General features: G+C 43.0%; 1 protein-coding gene and 2 non-coding genes across 3 annotated transcripts; 1 reads left to right on the top strand and 2 right to left on the bottom strand.

The window, feature by feature from the left end:
- Positions 1–5,934: 5,934 nt before the first annotated feature.
- Smp_tRNA_02404_Met_CAT.1.1 lies at positions 5,935–6,005 on the bottom strand. Its single transcript has one exon. It is a non-coding gene (tRNA).
- A 1,397-nt stretch (positions 6,006–7,402) lies between these two features.
- Smp_tRNA_02293_Met_CAT.1.1 lies at positions 7,403–7,473 on the bottom strand. The gene has a single exon. It is a non-coding gene (tRNA).
- A 3,398-nt stretch (positions 7,474–10,871) lies between these two features.
- Smp_150610 (hypothetical protein) lies at positions 10,872–16,540 on the top strand (the record flags this gene model as incomplete). The annotated part of the gene is made up of 5 exons (XM_018790677.1): positions 10,872–10,920; positions 11,668–11,999; positions 13,932–14,074; positions 16,247–16,366; positions 16,532–16,540. The coding sequence occupies exons 2-5, from the start codon at positions 11,678–11,680 to the stop codon at positions 16,538–16,540; spliced, it is 594 nt and encodes a 197-aa protein (XP_018646073.1). The 5' UTR covers positions 10,872–10,920; positions 11,668–11,677.
- Between the last annotated feature and the right edge of the window lie 3,651 nt (positions 16,541–20,191).

Here is a 20,191-nt window from a genome sequence, read left to right as displayed (position 1 = left end):
TATTTGTGTCGGCAGAGTGGACAGTGTGAAGGGATGGCTGTCAAAATCCGTTGGCAGAGCGTGGTTTCGATCCACGGACCTCTGGGTTATGGGCCCAGCACACTCCCACTGCGCCACTCTGCTCGATTTCGCCGACCACACACATATCACCACAAACCACTAGCAACAATCACTAACAATAACTCACTCACTCACACACGACAGTCATTCACTCATTCCTTTATTCCATCTCTCAATCAGTCAACCAACCAACAAACAAACAAAACAACCAACCCAACAAACAATCAATCAATCAGTCATTCTCCCAACTTCTCGCACACACACACGCACACACACACACCACAATACTCGTGTCGATACACTACATCGTTCCTCACACACATTCTAAACCAATCACTCCCATGACATCCACTCGCCTATCCATCCTAATCTCAACAGCCACATCCTCTTGGTGTCGTCTACGACTGATCCGCCCATCCTTCTACCTACATGTCTCTTTCCACAATCACTCCGTACACTGACTCGTACCTCCACTTGTTCACACTCTCTTCTACTAAACACTATTCATCTTCGTTGCTCAACACTCCACATCGCTCCTGCTCATCTCTCTCAACACCTCTTCTGTTCACTGTGTTCTCGTGGACTGCATTCCATCAATGTACCTGTCCGTCGCATGCAATCTGACAGACGCATTCCCCCACATTCTCGTTCTCAGCTCCTTGGCTTCCCGACACTCCACCTATGTCATCTCTATCATCCCACCCGGTCAGACTGCCTCATTCATTCCCTCGAGCGTCATCAACACCAATCGCACTCACTCACTCACTCACTCACTCACTCTCACCTTCTCTCTCGCTCACATACACGCGCACACACACCACACAAATGCTTGCGTGACACACTGTCTATCCTCGCCTCATTCAATCTCTGATCAGACACAAAAATTAACAATTGTCGTCTGATCATACAGTCCATGTGAGTCATCCATGTTGATAGGAGTATTGTAGTAGTCGGATTGATCACTTCTCAGTGAATATGGACACTGTTCTCACATTCATTGATACTCCTCGTGAAGACAACCAATGCAACAACAATACCACTACAAATACAAATACTGTTGGTGTGGTGGAATCTTGTGAAAGATGTGTCTTAGAGACGGAGTCGATAACGACTGATGAGCAGCAATGCACGTGTGCGACGATGCTGCACACATCCACCTGTGAGCAAGAGGTCGATATGCACACATCAGTCTGATTGTCAGTGTGGATCGAAACAAATGTGAAGTGAACAGCGGACACAGTGTCCATGTGAAAACAGTGTGACAAGTTGGTGCGGACTGGTGACGTGGATGATGCGTACACAGTGTGTACCTGACCGACCGGTCGACAGATAACACAGTCGTCAAGTTGCAGTGGTTGAGGCGGATGTTGAGCGTGGTGAGAGATGATTGGTTGTGTGATCGTGAGCAGTGGTGTGTATTTGTGTCGGCAGAGTGGACAGTGTGAAGGGATGGCTGTCAAAATCCGTTAGCAGAGCGTGGTTTCGATCCACGGACCTCTGGGTTATGGGCCCAGCACGCTTCCACTGCGCCACTCTGCTCGATTTCGCCGACCACACACATATCACCACAAACCACTAGCAACAATCACTAACAATAACTCACTCACTCACACACGACAGTCATTCACTCATTCCTTTATTCCATCTCTCAATCAGTCAACCAACCAACAAACAAACAAAACAACCGACCCAACAAACAATCAATCAATCAGTCATTCTCCCAACTTCTCGCACACACACACACACACACACCACAATACTCGTGTCGATACACTACATCGTTCCTCACACACATTCTAAACCAATCACTCCCATGACATCCACTCGCCTATCCATCCTAATCTCAACAGCCACATCCTCCTGGTGTCGTCTACGACTGATCCGCCCATCCTTCTACCTACATGTCTCTTTCCACAATCACTCCGTACACTGACTCGTACCTCCACTTGTTCACACTCTCTTCTACTAAACACTATTCACCTTCGTTGCTCAACACTCCACATCGCTCCTGCTCATCTCTCTCAACACCTCTTCTGTTCACTGTGTTCTCGTGGACTGCATTCCATCAATGTACCTGTCCGTCGCATGCAATCTGACAGACGCATTCCCCCACATTCTCGTTCTCAGCTCCTTGGCTTCCCGACACTCCACCTATGTCATCTCTATCATCCCACCCGGTCAGACTGCCTCATTCATTCCCTCGAGCGTCATCAACACCAATCGCACTCACTCACTCACTCACTCACTCTCACCTTCTCTCTCGCTCACATACACGCGCACACACACCACACAAATGCTTGCGTGACACACTGTCTATCCTCGCCTCATTCAATCTCTGATCAGACACAAAAATTAACAATTGTCGTCTGATCATACAGTCCATGTGAGTCATCCATGTTGATAGGAGTATTGTAGTAGTCGGATTGATCACTTCTCAGTGAATACGGACACTGTTCTCACATTCATTGATACTCCTCGTGAAGACAACCAATGCAACAACAATACCACTACAAATACAAATACTGTTGGTGTGGTGGAATCTTGTGAAAGATGTGTCTTAGAGACGGAGTCGATAACGACTGATGAGCAGCAATGCACGTGTGCGACGATGCTGCACACATCCACCTGTGAGCAAGAGGTCGATATGCACACATCAGTCTGATTGTCAGTGTGGATCGAGACAAATGTGAAGTGAGCAGCGGACACAGTGTCCATGTGAAAACAGTGTGACAAGTTGGTGCGGACTGGTGACGTGGATGATGCGTACACAGTGTGTACCTGACCGACCGGTCGACAGATAACACAGTCGTCAAGTTGCAGTGGTTGAGGCGGATGTTGAGCGTGGTGAGAGATGATTGGTTGTGTGATCGTGAGCAGTGGTGTGTATTTGTGTCGGCAGAGTGGACAGTGTGAAGGGATGGCTGTCAAAATCCGTTAGCAGAGCGTGGTTTCGATCCACGGACCTCTGGGTTATGGGCCCAGCACGCTTCCACTGCGCCACTCTGCTCGATTTCGCCGATCACACACATATCACCACAAACCACTAGCAACAATCACTAACAATAACTCACTCACTCACACACGACAGTCATTCACTCATTCCTTTATTCCATCTCTCAATCAGTCAACCAACCAACAAACAAACAAAACAACCAACCCAACAAACAATCAATCAATCAGTCATTCTCCCAACTTCTCGCACACACACACACACACACCACAATACTCGTGTCGATACACTACATCGTTCCTCACACACATTCTAAACCAATCACTCCCATGACATCCACTCGCCTATCCATCCTAATCTCAACAGCCACATCCTCCTGGTGTCGTCTACGACTGATCCGCCCATCCTTCTACCTACATGTCTCTTTCCACAATCACTCCGTACACTGACTCGTACCTCCACTTGTTCACACTCTCTTCTACTAAACACTATTCACCTTCGTTGCTCAACACTCCACATCGCTCCTGCTCATCTCTCTCAACACCTCTTCTGTTCACTGTGTTCTCGTGGACTGCATTCCATCAATGTACCTGTCCGTCGCATGCAATCTGACAGACGCATTCCCCCACATTCTCGTTCTCAGCTCCTTGGCTTCCCGACACTCCACCTATGTCATCTCTATCATCCCACCCGGTCAGACTGCCTCATTCATTCCCTCGAGCGTCATCAACACCAATCGCACTCACTCACTCACTCACTCACTCTCACCTTCTCTCTCGCTCACATACACGCGCACACACACCACACAAATGCTTGCGTGACACACTGTCTATCCTCGCCTCATTCAATCTCTGATCAGACACAAAAATTAACAATTGTCGTCTGATCATACAGTCCATGTGAGTCATCCATGTTGATAGGAGTATTGTAGTAGTCGGATTGATCACTTCTCAGTGAATACGGACACTGTTCTCACATTCATTGATACTCCTCGTGAAGACAACCAATGCAACAACAATACCACTACAAATACAAATACTGTTGGTGTGGTGGAATCTTGTGAAAGATGTGTCTTAGAGACGGAGTCGATAACGACTGATGAGCAGCAATGCACGTGTGCGACGATGCTGCACACATCCACCTGTGAGCAAGAGGTCGATATGCACACATCAGTCTGATTGTCAGTGTGGATCGAGACAAATGTGAAGTGAACAGCGGACACAGTGTCCATGTGAAAACAGTGTGACAAGTTGGTGCGGACTGGTGACGTGGATGATGCGTACACAGTGTGTACCTGACCGACCGGTCGACAGATAACACAGTCGTCAAGTTGCAGTGGTTGAGGCGGATGTTGAGCGTGGTGAGAGATGATTGGTTGTGTGATCGTGAGCAGTGGTGTGTATTTGTGTCGGCAGAGTGGACAGTGTGAAGGGATGGCTGTCAAAATCCGTTAGCAGAGCGTGGTTTCGATCCACGGACCTCTGGGTTATGGGCCCAGCACGCTTCCACTGCGCCACTCTGCTCGATTTCGCCGACCACACACATATCACCACAAACCACTAGCAACAATCACTAACAATAACTCACTCACTCACACACGACAGTCATTCACTCATTCCTTTATTCCATCTCTCAATCAGTCAACCAACCAACAAACAAACAAAACAACCAACCCAACAAACAATCAATCAATCAGTCATTCTCCCAACTTCTCGCACACACACACGCACACACACACACCACAATACTCGTGTCGATACACTACATCGTTCCTCACACACATTCTAAACCAATCACTCCCATGACATCCACTCGCCTATCCATCCTAATCTCAACAGCCACATCCTCTTGGTGTCGTCTACGACTGATCCGCCCATCCTTCTACCTACATGTCTCTTTCCACAATCACTCCGTACACTGACTCGTACCTCCACTTGTTCACACTCTCTTCTACTAAACACTATTCACCTTCGTTGCTCAACACTCCACATCGCTCCTGCTCATCTCTCTCAACACCTCTTCTGTTCACTGTGTTCTCGTGGACTGCATTCCATCAATGTACCTGTCCGTCGCATGCAATCTGACAGACGCATTCCCCCACATTCTCGTTCTCAGCTCCTTGGCTTCCCGACACTCCACCTATGTCATCTCTATCATCCCACCCGGTCAGACTGCCTCATTCATTCCCTCGAGCGTCATCAACACCAATCGCACTCACTCACTCACTCACTCACTCTCACCTTCTCTCTCGCTCACATACACGCGCACACACACCACACAAATGCTTGCGTGACACACTGTCTATCCTCGCCTCATTCAATCTCTGATCAGACACAAAAATTAACAATTGTCGTCTGATCATACAGTCCATGTGAGTCATCCATGTTGATAGGAGTATTGTAGTAGTCGGATTGATCACTTCTCAGTGAATACGGACACTGTTCTCACATTCATTGATACTCCTCGTGAAGACAACCAATGCAACAACAATACCACTACAAATACAAATACTGTTGGTGTGGTGGAATCTTGTGAAAGATGTGTCTTAGAGACGGAGTCGATAACGACTGATGAGCAGCAATGCACGTGTGCGACGATGCTGCACACATCCACCTGTGAGCAAGAGGTCGATATGCACACATCAGTCTGATTGTCAGTGTGGATCGAGACAAATGTGAAGTGAACAGCGGACACAGTGTCCATGTGAAAACAGTGTGACAAGTTGGTGCGGACTGGTGACGTGGATGATGCGTACACAGTGTGTACCTGACCGACCGGTCGACAGATAACACAGTCGTCAAGTTGCAGTGGTTGAGGCGGATGTTGAGCGTGGTGAGAGATGATTGGTTGTGTGATCGTGAGCAGTGGTGTGTATTTGTGTCGGCAGAGTGGACAGTGTGAAGGGATGGCTGTCAAAATCCGTTAGCAGAGCGTGGTTTCGATCCACAGACCTCTGGGTTATGGGCTCAGCACGCTTCCACTGCGCCACTCTGCTCGATTTCGCCGACCACACACATATCACCACAAACCACTAGCAACAATCACTAACAATAACTCACTCACTCACACACGACAGTCATTCACTCATTCCTTTATTCCATCTCTCAATCAGTCAACCAACCAACAAACAAACAAAACAACCGACCCAACAAACAATCAATCAATCAGTCATTCTCCCAACTTCTCGCACACACACACACACACCACAATACTCGTGTCGATACACTACATCGTTCCTCACACACATTCTAAACCAATCACTCCCATGACATCCACTCGCCTATCCATCCTAATCTCAACAGCCACATCCTCCTGGTGTCGTCTACGACTGATCCGCCCATCCTTCTACCTACATGTCTCTTTCCACAATCACTCCGTACACTGACTCGTACCTCCACTTGTTCACACTCTCTTCTACTAAACACTATTCACCTTCGTTGCTCAACACTCCACATCGCTCCTGCTCATCTCTCTCAACACCTCTTCTGTTCACTGTGTTCTCGTGGACTGCATTCCATCAATGTACCTGTCCGTCGCATGCAATCTGACAGACGCATTCCCCCACATTCTCGTTCTCAGCTCCTTGGCTTCCCGACACTCCACCTATGTCATCTCTATCATCCCACCCGGTCAGACTGCCTCATTCATTCCCTCGAGCGTCATCAACACCAATCGCACTCACTCACTCACTCACTCACTCACTCTCACCTTCTCTCTCGCTCACATACACGCGCACACACACCACACAAATGCTTGCGTGACACACTGTCTATCCTCGCCTCATTCAATCTCTGATCAGACACAAAAATTAACAATTGTCGTCTGATCATACAGTCCATGTGAGTCATCCATGTTGATAGGAGTATTGTAGTAGTCGGATTGATCACTTCTCAGTGAATACGGACACTGTTCTCACATTCATTGATACTCCTCGTGAAGACAACCAATGCAACAACAATACCACTACAAATACAAATACTGTTGGTGTGGTGGAATCTTGTGAAAGATGTGTCTTAGAGACGGAGTCGATAACGACTGATGAGCAGCAATGCACGTGTGCGACGATGCTGCACACATCCACCTGTGAGCAAGAGGTCGATATGCACACATCAGTCTGATTGTCAGTGTGGATCGAGACAAATGTGAAGTGAACAGCGGACACAGTGTCCATGTGAAAACAGTGTGACAAGTTGGTGCGGACTGGTGACGTGGATGATGCGTACACAGTGTGTACCTGACCGACCGGTCGACAGATAACACAGTCGTCAAGTTGCAGTGGTTGAGGCGGATGTTGAGCGTGGTGAGAGATGATTGGTTGTGTGATCGTGAGCAGTGGTGTGTATTTGTGTCGGCAGAGTGGACAGTGTGAAGGGATGGCTGTCAAAATCCGTTAGCAGAGCGTGGTTTCGATCCACAGACCTCTGGGTTATGGGCCCAGCACGCTTCCACTGCGCCACTCTGCTCGATTTCGCCGACCACACACATATCACCACAAACCACTAGCAACAATCACTAACAATAACTCACTCACTCACACACGACAGTCATTCACTCATTCCTTTATTCCATCTCTCAATCAGTCAACCAACCAACAAACAAACAAAACAACCGACCCAACAAACAATCAATCAATCAGTCATTCTCCCAACTTCTCGCACACACACACACACACCACAATACTCGTGTCGATACACTACATCGTTCCTCACACACATTCTAAACCAATCACTCCCATGACATCCACTCACCTATCCATCCTAATCTCAACAGCCACATCCTCCTGGTGTCGTCTACGACTGATCCGCCCATCCTTCTACCTACATGTCTCTTTCCACAATCACTCCGTACACTGACTCGTACCTCCACTTGTTCACACTCTCTTCTACTAAACACTATTCGCCTGCTTTCCCGAACTTATGCTCGTCATCTCCACGTTTTGCATACAGTTTTAATTAAGTCTTCATTGACCCTTTTCTATTTGTTCTCCATGGTAGTTTCTTCTTCTCTCAGTAGATCCTGTATGTCTTGAAACCTTTTGTTATTATTTATCTGTTATTCGATGGGTTTTTCAGTTTTATGATGAACGATTTTGGTGCTTTTTGTTCAGTTTTTCTTTACTTCTTGAGCTTCAGTTTCACGTTGGCAACCACGAGGTTGTGATCCGAAGTTATGCTAGCTCCTCTCCTGATTCTCACATCTTCCGCTGACCTCAACAATATACTATAGAAAGGGGATTCCATCAAGTATAAATACTGCAGAATCATCACACCACTATCAGTACCACGAAAGGTTTTCAAAGAATAATACTGGACCGAATGGAATACTCAGTAGACGCCCAACTTCAAGATTAACGAGCCGTATTCCATCAGGATCAGTCGTGTACAGATTATCAAAATACTATCGAAACTTGTAAAAAAGTCTTATTGCTTTAGATTATTTTGTATTCGTAAATTTCATCTTTATCCTACATTTGGGATTTTTTACCAGAGCAGTTATATCTGGAAACAAGTAAATTAACGGATACTCTGTCTACTACCTACAGTTCAACAACAGTACTCTGCAATCTGATGTAACTTCGTTGAGCTCTCGCTAATAACACGAAATGTCCACTTCATTGTGTCACATGCTTGCCGCTAGTTAAAGCCAGAGACTCAGCATATCAATGTAATTTTCTGCAGTGGTTGGGTTTACTGTCGCTGTGATAGTAAAGTACCTAGACGGAACTACAGATTTATATTGATTCATAGCTGTCCGTGGCCCTAGTATGTTTGCTCATAGTGTAGAAAAATATACCACCAGAATTAGTAAAAAGGCGGCATAAGACCCAATGGGGAGCAACCGTATCAATTCCCACCAGTATATCCAAGTTATCAAATACAGACTCGACCAAAAACACGACTGAGGGAACCACACCCTAAGCCTATATATAAACAGAATTACCAAATGTTGCTAATCACTCAGTAACTTTTTACAGTCAGTAGAAGCGTGTGAGAATTGAGAAGGGAATCGGAAAAAGAATACCTTTCAAAACAGTAGAAATGAGTGATAAAGACGTTAGACGAACCTCATTGATTTCATTTACCATTCCATTGTTCATCGGTAGCTTATTAGAAAGTACTGGAATCTTTGACAAAAAACAGTAGTACAAATATCATAGGATGCTGGGGGGCGTACAACTTCAGCCATCCTATGTAGTCCGTATTAGGGTCCTAATATATAGAAATGTAAACCCCCTATAGAAGGTAACTTTAGGATCAACACAGGCTACAAAATAGGTTTTACCACCACCCCAGAAACCATCAGTTAAGCGGTCCCCTCAAATCCGAGTTGGACAAAAGCCATAGGCGACAAGAGCTGTCGCTCGAAGATCATCCAACACTCAAGAACCAACCAGCATGGTGGCTTACAGACTGCCCCAGCCAGTAGACGGTAGTCGGGATGAAGCTCACGAACACTATATGTAATAGTGACGTCGGTCATCATCTAGCATAGGCCCTTACACTACTATGATGATTAGTGTGTCCAGACTATGTCATCTGTCAGACCTCACGACCATTATGTCTCTGAGTCTGATGGTTGTAAACTTCAGAAACCGAGAGGATTTAACCAGGGCTCTTTGGGCTTGGTATAGCCTGGAAAAAGACCTCTCTAATCACACCAGATGCTGTGAAATCCAAGTTAAATCGGTGAGGTAACATCAGAGAATACACCTTGGTGTCCATTGATCCTGATCAGTAATCCACGGTACAGAACACAAGAACCACTGTCTCGCTAGTAGGACACGCCATACAAGCAAAAGACCTACTGAAGCCGGTTGTCACGGAATTCGACAACCCTCCTTAAACAACAATCTGCCAAAAAACTATAAGACAAGTGTTACTGTAGAAGAGTGCCAGGTGATTATGCAAGCCGTCAAGTGCCTCTATAACAACGTAAGGGGAATAAGGAGTAAAACGGGAGAAGTCGGAAAGGTGAAGTTTCTAATAGGTCTAAAGATCATGGCCCCAGTGGAAACATGGTTCTCCCTTGACGTCATGAGTGGAAAAGCGAGCTTGCAAGGCATGACACTTTTTAGATACTGTAGGATACACAAAACAAGAGGCGAAGTGACAACATACATTAACAATCACTTCAAAGCCGAAGCACCACAAAGTAGCGAACTAACCAAGCCGGCAGACGCATGCTGGTGTTGCTTAAATGTGTATGGAATGAAGTACTCGATCGGAGGAATATACCGGACATCCAAATGTTCTAGCACCCAATAAGATGAAATAAAATAGGTGATGCAATGACTGGGATTGTATTCATTACTACTTGCAGATTTCAACACTTCACCCCAAAATCTCAGTAAGCAAGACGACCCCTACAAGTCTGTCCCATAAGCGACTGGTCACAATCGGTAGAAGTTCAAGACCGACTGGACATGTGGTTGGCGCCATGAGACGGGATAGAGATGGAAAACCCTCTTTGGGATATTACCAGAACATCACCACGCTCCTCAAGGCAACCCCTCTGAAATTGCATATCAAAGGGCAAACATCCAGGCAAGCTCTGACGTTTTTCATTAGCAGTCGCCTCTATCTCAAATTCTCTCTCATTCAAAGTGACCACAGACCAACTAGTGACTACATTTAAGAGGAGATTCGACAAACAAATAATCACCCATGGGTCACTATCTCCCTCTTGAACCATCCGCATCTGAGGCATGTCTCATAAATTACCACGGTTATCACCACCAAAATCAACTCCTATTATCAGCTCTGTTTCTCCTTTTGTTCTTTCGATTCCGTCTTCTTGCGCATTACCAATAGATTGTATATTAAAAGCGCGAAAGTGCGTCTGAGGGTCACTGTACGTTTTTGACAGTCGAGGTCATATAGCTGAGTATTTACTTCTCTGGCCAAGAAAAGGTATCACTTTTGGATAAAGTGTTATGATCTGGAAAAATGGAAATATTATGCGTTCTCTTAAGGTTCATGAATTTTTATTGCTTACGCAACCACTAACTCAGAGTCTATATAAAGAAATTAACAAGCTTGTAAACATAATCATACTTTCATCCACTACGACTTATTTATGTACCTGAGTTTCAGCTTTTTGGTGTCATCTTTTGTGGCTCTTCGTCATGGTGGCTACGTTCATTTAGCTACTTGGTTTTTGTTTGATCACAAATGTACCCCGCTGAATTTTGGTTTTATAACTGCATTTCTGTGGACGTAATGGATTTAATTGTCATATATTAATCAAACTACACTACGTTTAGGCCAAGCCATTTTATTTTTTATCCTCATCTCAAAGGTTTGTATATTACAAGTGTAAACTAATAAAACACGTAGGGGAGTTACAAGATTTTGTCAGTATTTCACAGTCCCTAGTTGTAACAGATATGTCACTAACCATATGGTAGTGACGTGCAGCAGTAACACATCTGGTGTGATACCGCTCTACTTTCTTTTAAGCATACGTATATAATATTGATTTCGGGAACTTAGTAATATAACTTCCATGTATTGTTCGTCATGTGTGTCGATACATGTATAGGACCATGGTATATGTCATCTCAAAGTAAGGACCCCGTTAGGAGCATGCATATCAACTCATTTTTTTACTCTTTAATCACCATTCAGTAAATAATGTTTCTTTTCCTGTTCTCATAGTAAGTTGGTAATGTCTCGTTCTCTGGTTGTATTGAAAGATATCAAAAATTGGAATATCTTCAGTGGGTTGTGTATACGTCGACCCGCAGTTATTGCACCAGAATTGAAACCACTTGAAAAACAAGTGGCCGATTTACTTGGAAAAGTCGAATTTGAAAGAAGTCACTTGTCGGCACATGAATTAAGACATGAAACTGAAACTAAAAGAATTGCTAGTGCCCTTTCAAAAGGAGTTGGTAAAAGTGCAGAAGAATCACTCATAACTGCTCGTGAAGCGGAGATAATGTGGGAGTTAGAGGCTGAGCAATATAAGCCAGCAGAACGATTGACAGGTATGTTTTTTGTCAGAATAATTTATTTCTGACTCAATCGTTTACACTGAAGATGATCCCTTGCTTTTGAGGTTTGTTGATAAAAGAGTGATCTTATTTAACTTTCAGTTCTAGATCCGTCCATACCATGTAATTTATTTATTAACATTAGAATATTTCTGTTTTTACAACGAATCATAAATCACTTAAAGCAAGCTTACTCATACTGAATATTTCTTAAACAACTTGTACTCGTAGAACTGATTTTTTTTTTGACAATCAAAAACATTCCGACTCATATGCACTCGATTGACATCCAAAAGGGATGTTAGCCTGTATCAGGCGCATTTGTTCCTCTGAAAATGTTCGCCAATAATTATGAACAGGTAAAAAGAATAATTCTTCCAATTTTGCCAAGTTAGGACACCATAGCACACCGAGATGAAGTTGTCGAGATAATTACAAAATAGTAGGATTAGTAACAGCATCAGTAGTAGTAAAAACGTTTATTCGTAGAAGAGAAATCAAAGGTGTATGGAAACTTCGAGGCTTGGGTTCAAAACGTTTCAAATAATCAGTTTTAACTGTTTTCTTGGGGCAGATTTCAGCTTATAGACTTCTATGTTAGGAAAAATATGTTTGAATGTGCATAAGCTTCATCTTACTATCACTTGCAGTCAAATGAAAGCAATAGTTTATGTAAAATATTAGAACCTACACGTTATCTACAATTGATGCATATACTATTAACAACGTTTAGACTATCATGTTTAAATAAATCATCAAACTGATCACCTTCAGCTAAGTATTCGTAAAGTATGTGACAACTTTTAATCCCTGTGAAGGTAAACTAAAATTGATTTCAATAAAAATGTGCTTAAAGAACCAATTTTATAAATCTTATCCTTGATGGGTTTAAATTGATTTTTTTTAAACTGTTGGAAGCGGCTCAATTACTAAGGGATGATGAACAGACAGCACCTCTTCTTCCTTCAAAAGGAAGAGTAGTTGTATTAAGGCCATGTTCGCCAGTGCGTCCCAACTTCTTCAATAGGGTCTTAAATGCCATTGCCCCCAAATGCCCTGGTACGGCCGAGAGTGGGGAGAATTTGTTCTCCCTCTCCAAATGCTCTCATATGGCCACGCGTATATAGCCTCTGCCAGGGAAGTCCTACTCACTGCCTTCTCACAGTGGCAGGGGTGTTGTTCACCAAATTAAGAGGACGAAAAGCGGATGCCAGACGCTTTAACTGGGTTGGTGGACACGGAGGGAGTTGGAAAACCCTGATTACAAACCAATGGTGCACATGGGCTCCTGTATCCTGAGGGTACAAATGGCGTATGAATCAATTGTTGGTCACCGGCTACCATGGGACTGCATCTCCTCACCACGCTCCACGGCCTTGTAGATCAAATCTTTAGGTCAAAGACTCCGGGTGTGGCTCCCTAAGAAAACCACCTGCTTCTGTTTGGGCAGTATCACAGCCCTCACACAAATCAAATGAGATTTGTGTGGCGCACATGTATCTGGTGCCTCTTTGTACCAATATTTATGTGTTTAAATAAATAAATAAATGCCATGCAATCGAATGGCTTGGAATCTTATCACATGTCTCAAAACAGGGATTAGTAACGGTAGTACTGTGATTTCATTTCATTTTCTAGTTAAACGATTTAATAGTAGCTAAATTTTATGATGTTAAAAATAGTTAAGTTGTTCCTTTGGAGTTAAACAGCGTTACAATTCGAAATAATCGTTTTTGACTATTTCTGAATATAATATTACTACGTGGAAGTGATTTTAAATGGTTTCATCTTATGAGCGAGTATCTGTAGTCCAGTGTAGTTGTGAGAGTTATAACTATTCTCACTGACGTTCAATAAAAATGATTTCATGCTTCCTTCTAGTAATTCTTTCTATCACAGATCATTTTTTCACTTGATCTCTTTTAGAAAATGATAAATCTGAAAATTTAAAGTCCGCTTGGCGTGTATTAGATAAACCTTTGTACTTATTGGTCCAATCCCCGAAAAATGTATCTAGTGGATGGAATCTTCCGATTGCACCAATATCCGATGGAAAAAATTTAAGACAGGTAACTATATTGATGTATCCAGTTATGAAAACGTTTATATATATAATATTCTAATACTTGATGATATAGCCAATGTATCATCAAAATGTGTAGCATTTTTCCTAGTACTGATAACACTTATTAAGATCACCGTACAATCTGCTAAGATTGCCATAAAATATCAATTCTTATGTTTCTTTAAGTTTGTACACTCCATACCAAAATTACATGGTGACTTGAAAATACGTATAACCCTAGGCTATTCGTTAATTGGTTCTTCAAACTTTTAACACACTGAGTCATGTATAAGCTATGCATACAGAATATTCGCACTTTGTTTTTGTTTTCCTGGAAACAACAAAAGCTTTCCTATACAGGATGATCCTCCTTTCCTTCTTAATGCGTATGTTGGTGTGAATATGATTTAAATGTTATTGTGTAGCAATAAGAGACATTAGGCTTGTGCAATTAACAGTGTAGTGTATAATATCGTGAGGCTCAGTTATGATCCAGAAGCTAATAATACTTATTTTAATGACACAACTATCTGCGAAATACTTAACACAAAAGTTAATTTTGTTAAATCAAGAACAAGTGTGGCAGAATAAGGTGAAATCAATTACTTCCTGCTTTTTAGTCAACTGCTCAGAACTTAAAAACAATAATTATTATGAATTCACTTGGTGTTGTTTTCTTGTATCTTCCCATTGTTGTTTAGGACTGCAATTGATCAGTCTCTTGTTGGCACATGTGCATTCTGTGCGGATTTCCTCGATATTGCCTTAATTCACAAGCATTATAGGCAAAGATGGATAGTGGCTAGCAGTGGAATCCAGTTTGAAGCGCGTTCCGTCCTATTTGGGACTCGTCAGCTGAATGTACCTGCATCCCAGAGTTGATGTTCACCCCGGGACTCGAACCCAGTATCGAGGCAATATTCACAGGATATACATATGCCAACAAGAGACTGATCAATTGCAGTCCTAAACAACAATGTGAAGATACAAGCAAACAAAACTAAGTGAATTTAAACTTCACCCCATTGCACAAGCAGGTAGCTATCAGCGATGACCCCTTGGTAACGTCGCGAATTCAAATCTGTTTAAGCATTTATTATTTTTTAAAATATCAGGCCATGGCATTGTTGAAAATTCGCTGACTTCTTGATCTTTACTTTTTATGGAATATACTCCGAGATTCGATCATGAATTCTCCTTTCTATTCTTTCGAAGTAAATGCTCTGGCATGAGCATGTGAACTGGTAAGTGCAATCGGTGGTAACCCGAGGTGAGAATTCGCCCACTTTTGCCCTCCTCAGTGTGCCATTCATTTGACATAGAAAATGGTTTGGTGGCTGGCTATGTACTCTCCAGTGAACTTCTTAGTCTAGAATTAATCATGCTCGCTATTTTATCATCTTTGAAACTGAGCTGTAAGAAGTCTGGCTTTTTTTCGACTGTGGCAAATTTTATTCCCTTCTTTCTTGTTTCTCCATAATTACTGATGAACTTTTGTCGGTAATCATTATCTCGCAGACATTTTACAACCATAGTTAATTTTTCAGTCTTCCCTTCTCTCTACATATATATAGTTTCAATAGTGTTTTAACTAAAGCCTTCTTGTAGCTCTTATTGGACAGAAACTATTGAAATTTAAGTAAAGCCTACTCTAAGTGTTTTCGATGATCATTTGAACTGCACTGAACACCAATAAGAAGAAAATAAATTTTGCCATCATAGTCATGCACTATTGTCCAAACCAATGGTTGGAGACTCTAGGTGACATGGCTCCGAGTCGATCACAATGGCGTAGGTGTGTACACTCTTTATCTTCCCTTAAACCTTGAGATTAAAATTGCTTCATATCTATCTTCCTACGTATACTATATCCTTATATACAATCTTTCTTTTATATACTACCACCACTAAATTAACTACTTCTACGAATTCGATGTTCATCTTATTGTGCTAACGAGGTATAGCAACTTGGACTGATGCATATATGTGCCTAGTCCTACGTTGTAGCTGACTGACTGACTGACTGACATGCACTATTGTAAATTATACAAAAAAAACAATATTGTAGATCATTTGTACCCATTCCAGTATTTATAACTTAATTCTTTTGTCTACCATATCATCTGAAAGAGATCACTACTATTCTTATATTTTATTCACTTTTGTCCCATTCCAGGTCGCAGATTCAATAGCGACAAGTTTATTACCATCAAGAGCTAAATGGTGTATATTTGGTAATACACCAGTTGCTGTTTGGTTGACTGCAGATAGAAATAAAGAAGATACTGGTACACAGGTAAGTGTATATTGACTACCTGCTAATAGGTTTTTACTTGTTCTTCAAAAATAATAGAAATCATCTAGTTGGGTAGTTTTTAGAGACCTATTCGATTTTTAATCATAGGCTGACATTTGGTGGATCATTGAGATCTAGTTGTTTCGTCATGGTTTGAAATTTTAGGTTCTCTGAACTGAACGGTCAAGTCATAAAGCTTTCATTCTTTCTAGACATTATCTCTGCCATACCCTAACCAAGTTGGTCACTTTCAAATCCTTCTTACACCTAATAATTCATCTCCACGACTAACCCTTCGCACGTCCTTTTATCACCTCGCACCGCTAGGGCAAACGATTCGAGTACACGGAACGTTATTCCTGGTCTCCTGAAACCACTCTCTAAACTACATGTAGGAACTTTTAATGTCCGAACATTGTGCCAAATAGGACAACAGGCTTCCTTAGCTAGGACTTTAGAATCTTACACCATCGATGTGTGCTGCGTCTCCGAGACGCGCATACAAGATCCGAGTAGCGTCATTCATTTGACCTCACCTTATCAAAATAAAGAACCATCTCGATACACGCTTCGTGTATCTGGAAGCCATGATGCTGCTTCCCGTGGCCTCGCTGGCGTAGGTATAGCATTAAGTCCCAGGGCATAACTAGCTCTTTTAGACTGGATCCCAGTAGACAATCGTCTATGCGCTGTCCGACTAAACGGATCAGTAAGGACTCGGAAAGATAGGGAAACTCGTCGTCTCTGCCTACTCTCCCACTGACTGCAGCTCGGACGATATAAAAGATGAGTTCTACAGGAAACTTTCTGACCTTCTCCGAAAAGCTAGGCGTTCTGATGTAGTATTAGTGGCTGGTGACTTTAATGCTCAAGTAGGTAAACTAAGTGAAAGGGAAAGACACCTGGGTGGATCTTATGGTGTCATGGCGAAAAGAACAGATAATGGCGACCGTCTGTTACAGCTGTGCTCAGATAACCGCCTATTTCTTGCAAATACTAACTTTAAGCATAAGGAAAAACATCTTTTGACATGGCGACCCCCGAATTCGTCCCAACGTTGGACCCAATTAGATCACATCGCTATCAGCCACCGATGGAGGGGCTCGATAGAAGACTGTCGCTCATTCTGGAGCACATGTCTAGACTCAGATCATGCTCTCAGGAACAACTGGAAAAACAATTAGGCAGACATGTAAGTTGTGCCCACGCCGAGGCAGCGTGGAATGACATCCGAAAAGCTGTGGAAACAGCAGTGATATCCGCTAGTAAGGTAAACCATAAGGTTAGGGAGAAACAATGGCATCTACCGCACTGATAGATGCTCGTAAACTCATCCCACCTAGCTCTGAACATAACGAAGAGCGGAGTCAGCTTAAGCGCAGGCTAATAAGAAGCCTACTCAATGATCGCAAACAATGGTGGGTAGCGAAAGTAAGAGAGATGAAAAAGGCAGCGGCAATAGGTAACAGCAGACAGCCATTCAGACTTGTTAAGGGAAACCGGTATTAGGAACCCAAGTATCAGCGAAACTATCTCAGATAAAGATGGGCATATCATTCATTCTCAATCCAGGAGATTGGATCGATGAGCAGAACACTTTAGGGATCAGTTCAACTGGCCTTCAGCCACACTTCAGTTACCCACGATCCCCAGTCGTCCTGAATGGCAAAGTGATGTAAGTCCTCCAACTCTCTACGAGGTTGAAAAAGCTATAGGAAATCTGAAGCGAGGGCGAGCAGCAGGCCCTGACAGGGTTACTCCTGAGATTTTTAAGGATGTTGGTCCAGTACTAGCAGCGAGATTGACTGAGGTCGTAGGTAGAATCTGGGAACTGGACGTAATTCCATCTGACTGGTCCCAATCACTGATTGTGCCAGTCTATAAGAAAGGAAAAAAGTCCTCCTGTGACAATCACAGAGGAATCAGTTTGACTAATATAGTGTCTAAAATATTAGCTTCAATAATATTTGGACGCCTAACCAAAGCTCGTGAAGAGCAGACTAGAGAAAACCAGGCTGGTTTTCGACCTCGACGTGGTTGCATAGACCAGATATTCACTCTACGTTAGGTCCTAGAACATAGACATACATTCAGACGCCCCACAATCGTAGTATTTCTTGACCTTAAGGCAGCATTTGACTCCGTTGATCGTGAGGTTCTATGGCAGTGTTTGTCAGTAAAAGGAGTACCAAAGAAGTACATTAAGCTCATAAAGGCTCTCTACTCGAACACAACTGGTCGAGTTAGAGCCTATGGCGAACTGATATCAGAAGTGGTTACCTCAAGTGGTGTTCGTCAGGGCTGTCCACTCTCTCCATTCTTGTTTAACTTTGTCGTTGACATGCTTTTAGAGATAACACTTTCATCATCTCAATCTCCTGGAGTTGAACTTTTGCCAGGAGGCTCACTTGTTGACTTAGAATACGCCGACGACATAGTTTTATTTGGTGAAGACGCTGGCAAAATGCAGAGCCTTCTGTCCACCATAAGCAACTTGCAGGCATGTTCGGAATGCGATTCTCCCCTTCGAAGTGCAAAATGTTACTTCAGGATTGGGTTGCAGCGACACCTGAACTAATGATAGGGAGTGAAGTAGTTGAGCGTGTTGACCGCTTCACTTATCTTGGGAGTCTCATCAGCTCTTGTGGTCTGGTGAGTGACGAAATCTCAGCACGGATCCAGAAGGCTCGTCTAGCTTTCGCCAACTTGCGTCATTTACGGCGTAGGTGAGATATCCGTCTAGCAACCAAAGGACGGGTTTACTGTGCAGTAGTTCGTTCCGTCCTACTTTATGGAAGTGAAACATGGCCGGTAAGAGTAGAGGATATTCGTAGGCTACTAGTATTCGATCATAGGTGTCTTCGAAGCATTGCTCGTATATCCTGGGACCACCGGGTAAGTAATGCAGTTGTTAGGAAACGGATACTAGGTAAGGATGGCAAATCGATTGATGAAGTAGTGAAACTTCATCAGCTGAAATGGCTGGAACACGTGTTACGTATGCCCAACCACCGACTGCCCCGACGTGCAATGTTTTATGGTGTAGGAGTAGGTTGGAAGAAAGCTAGGGGCGGCCAGACCGAAACGTGGCATGAATCCATGAAGTCGTTGACAAGTGGACTGAGCCATGTTGGTAGGTGTAGACTACCTGGTTGGGATGCGCGAGATGATAGCAACCGATGGGATTTGAATCGACAACTGCATCTCTGTGCTAATGTAGTATGGCAACTCGAACTGATGTACGTACGTACGAAGTTCTACGTTGTGACTGACTGACTGATATCAATCAAGATATTTGTTTCTTCATGTTCTACCATACCAAGCAGTTCAACTGGAGAATAATACAGCTGAAGACAACTCCAAGGTATAAGGGCGAAGTTGTACTGCACGAGATGATAGCAACCGATGGTTAAAGACCTTGAATGACATGGCTCAAAATCGTTTGCAATGGCGAAGGTGCATCCACTCTTTGTGTTCTACCAAATTCTAATCTTCTGAATTCTTCATGTTTTTTCTCTTTTAAAATTTATTTCACTAGATTATAGTCCTTCAATAACATCTTCAAACCCTTATCTTTCACATAATACTTATACTCTTACTACTTCTCCCACTATTGAATCGACAACTGCATCTCTCTATGCTAATATGGTATAGCAACTTAAACTGATGTACGTACGTATGAAGTTCTACGTTGTGACTGTACTGTTATCTGTATAAAAGTATGACATCTACAGTGATGATACTACCTCTCAACAACGAGAGGGGGGGGCTAGAAATTGTCGATGTTACTGATGTAAACAACAATGTCTGTTTTTCAATTATAAT

Source organism: Schistosoma mansoni (assembly GCF_000237925.1).
Source record: "Schistosoma mansoni, WGS project CABG00000000 data, supercontig 0041, strain Puerto Rico, whole genome shotgun sequence".
Lineage (NCBI taxonomy): Eukaryota > Metazoa > Platyhelminthes > Trematoda > Strigeidida > Schistosomatidae > Schistosoma > Schistosoma mansoni.
Note: the sequence above shows the minus strand (reverse complement) of the source record. Positions and strands in the feature narration are given on the sequence as shown.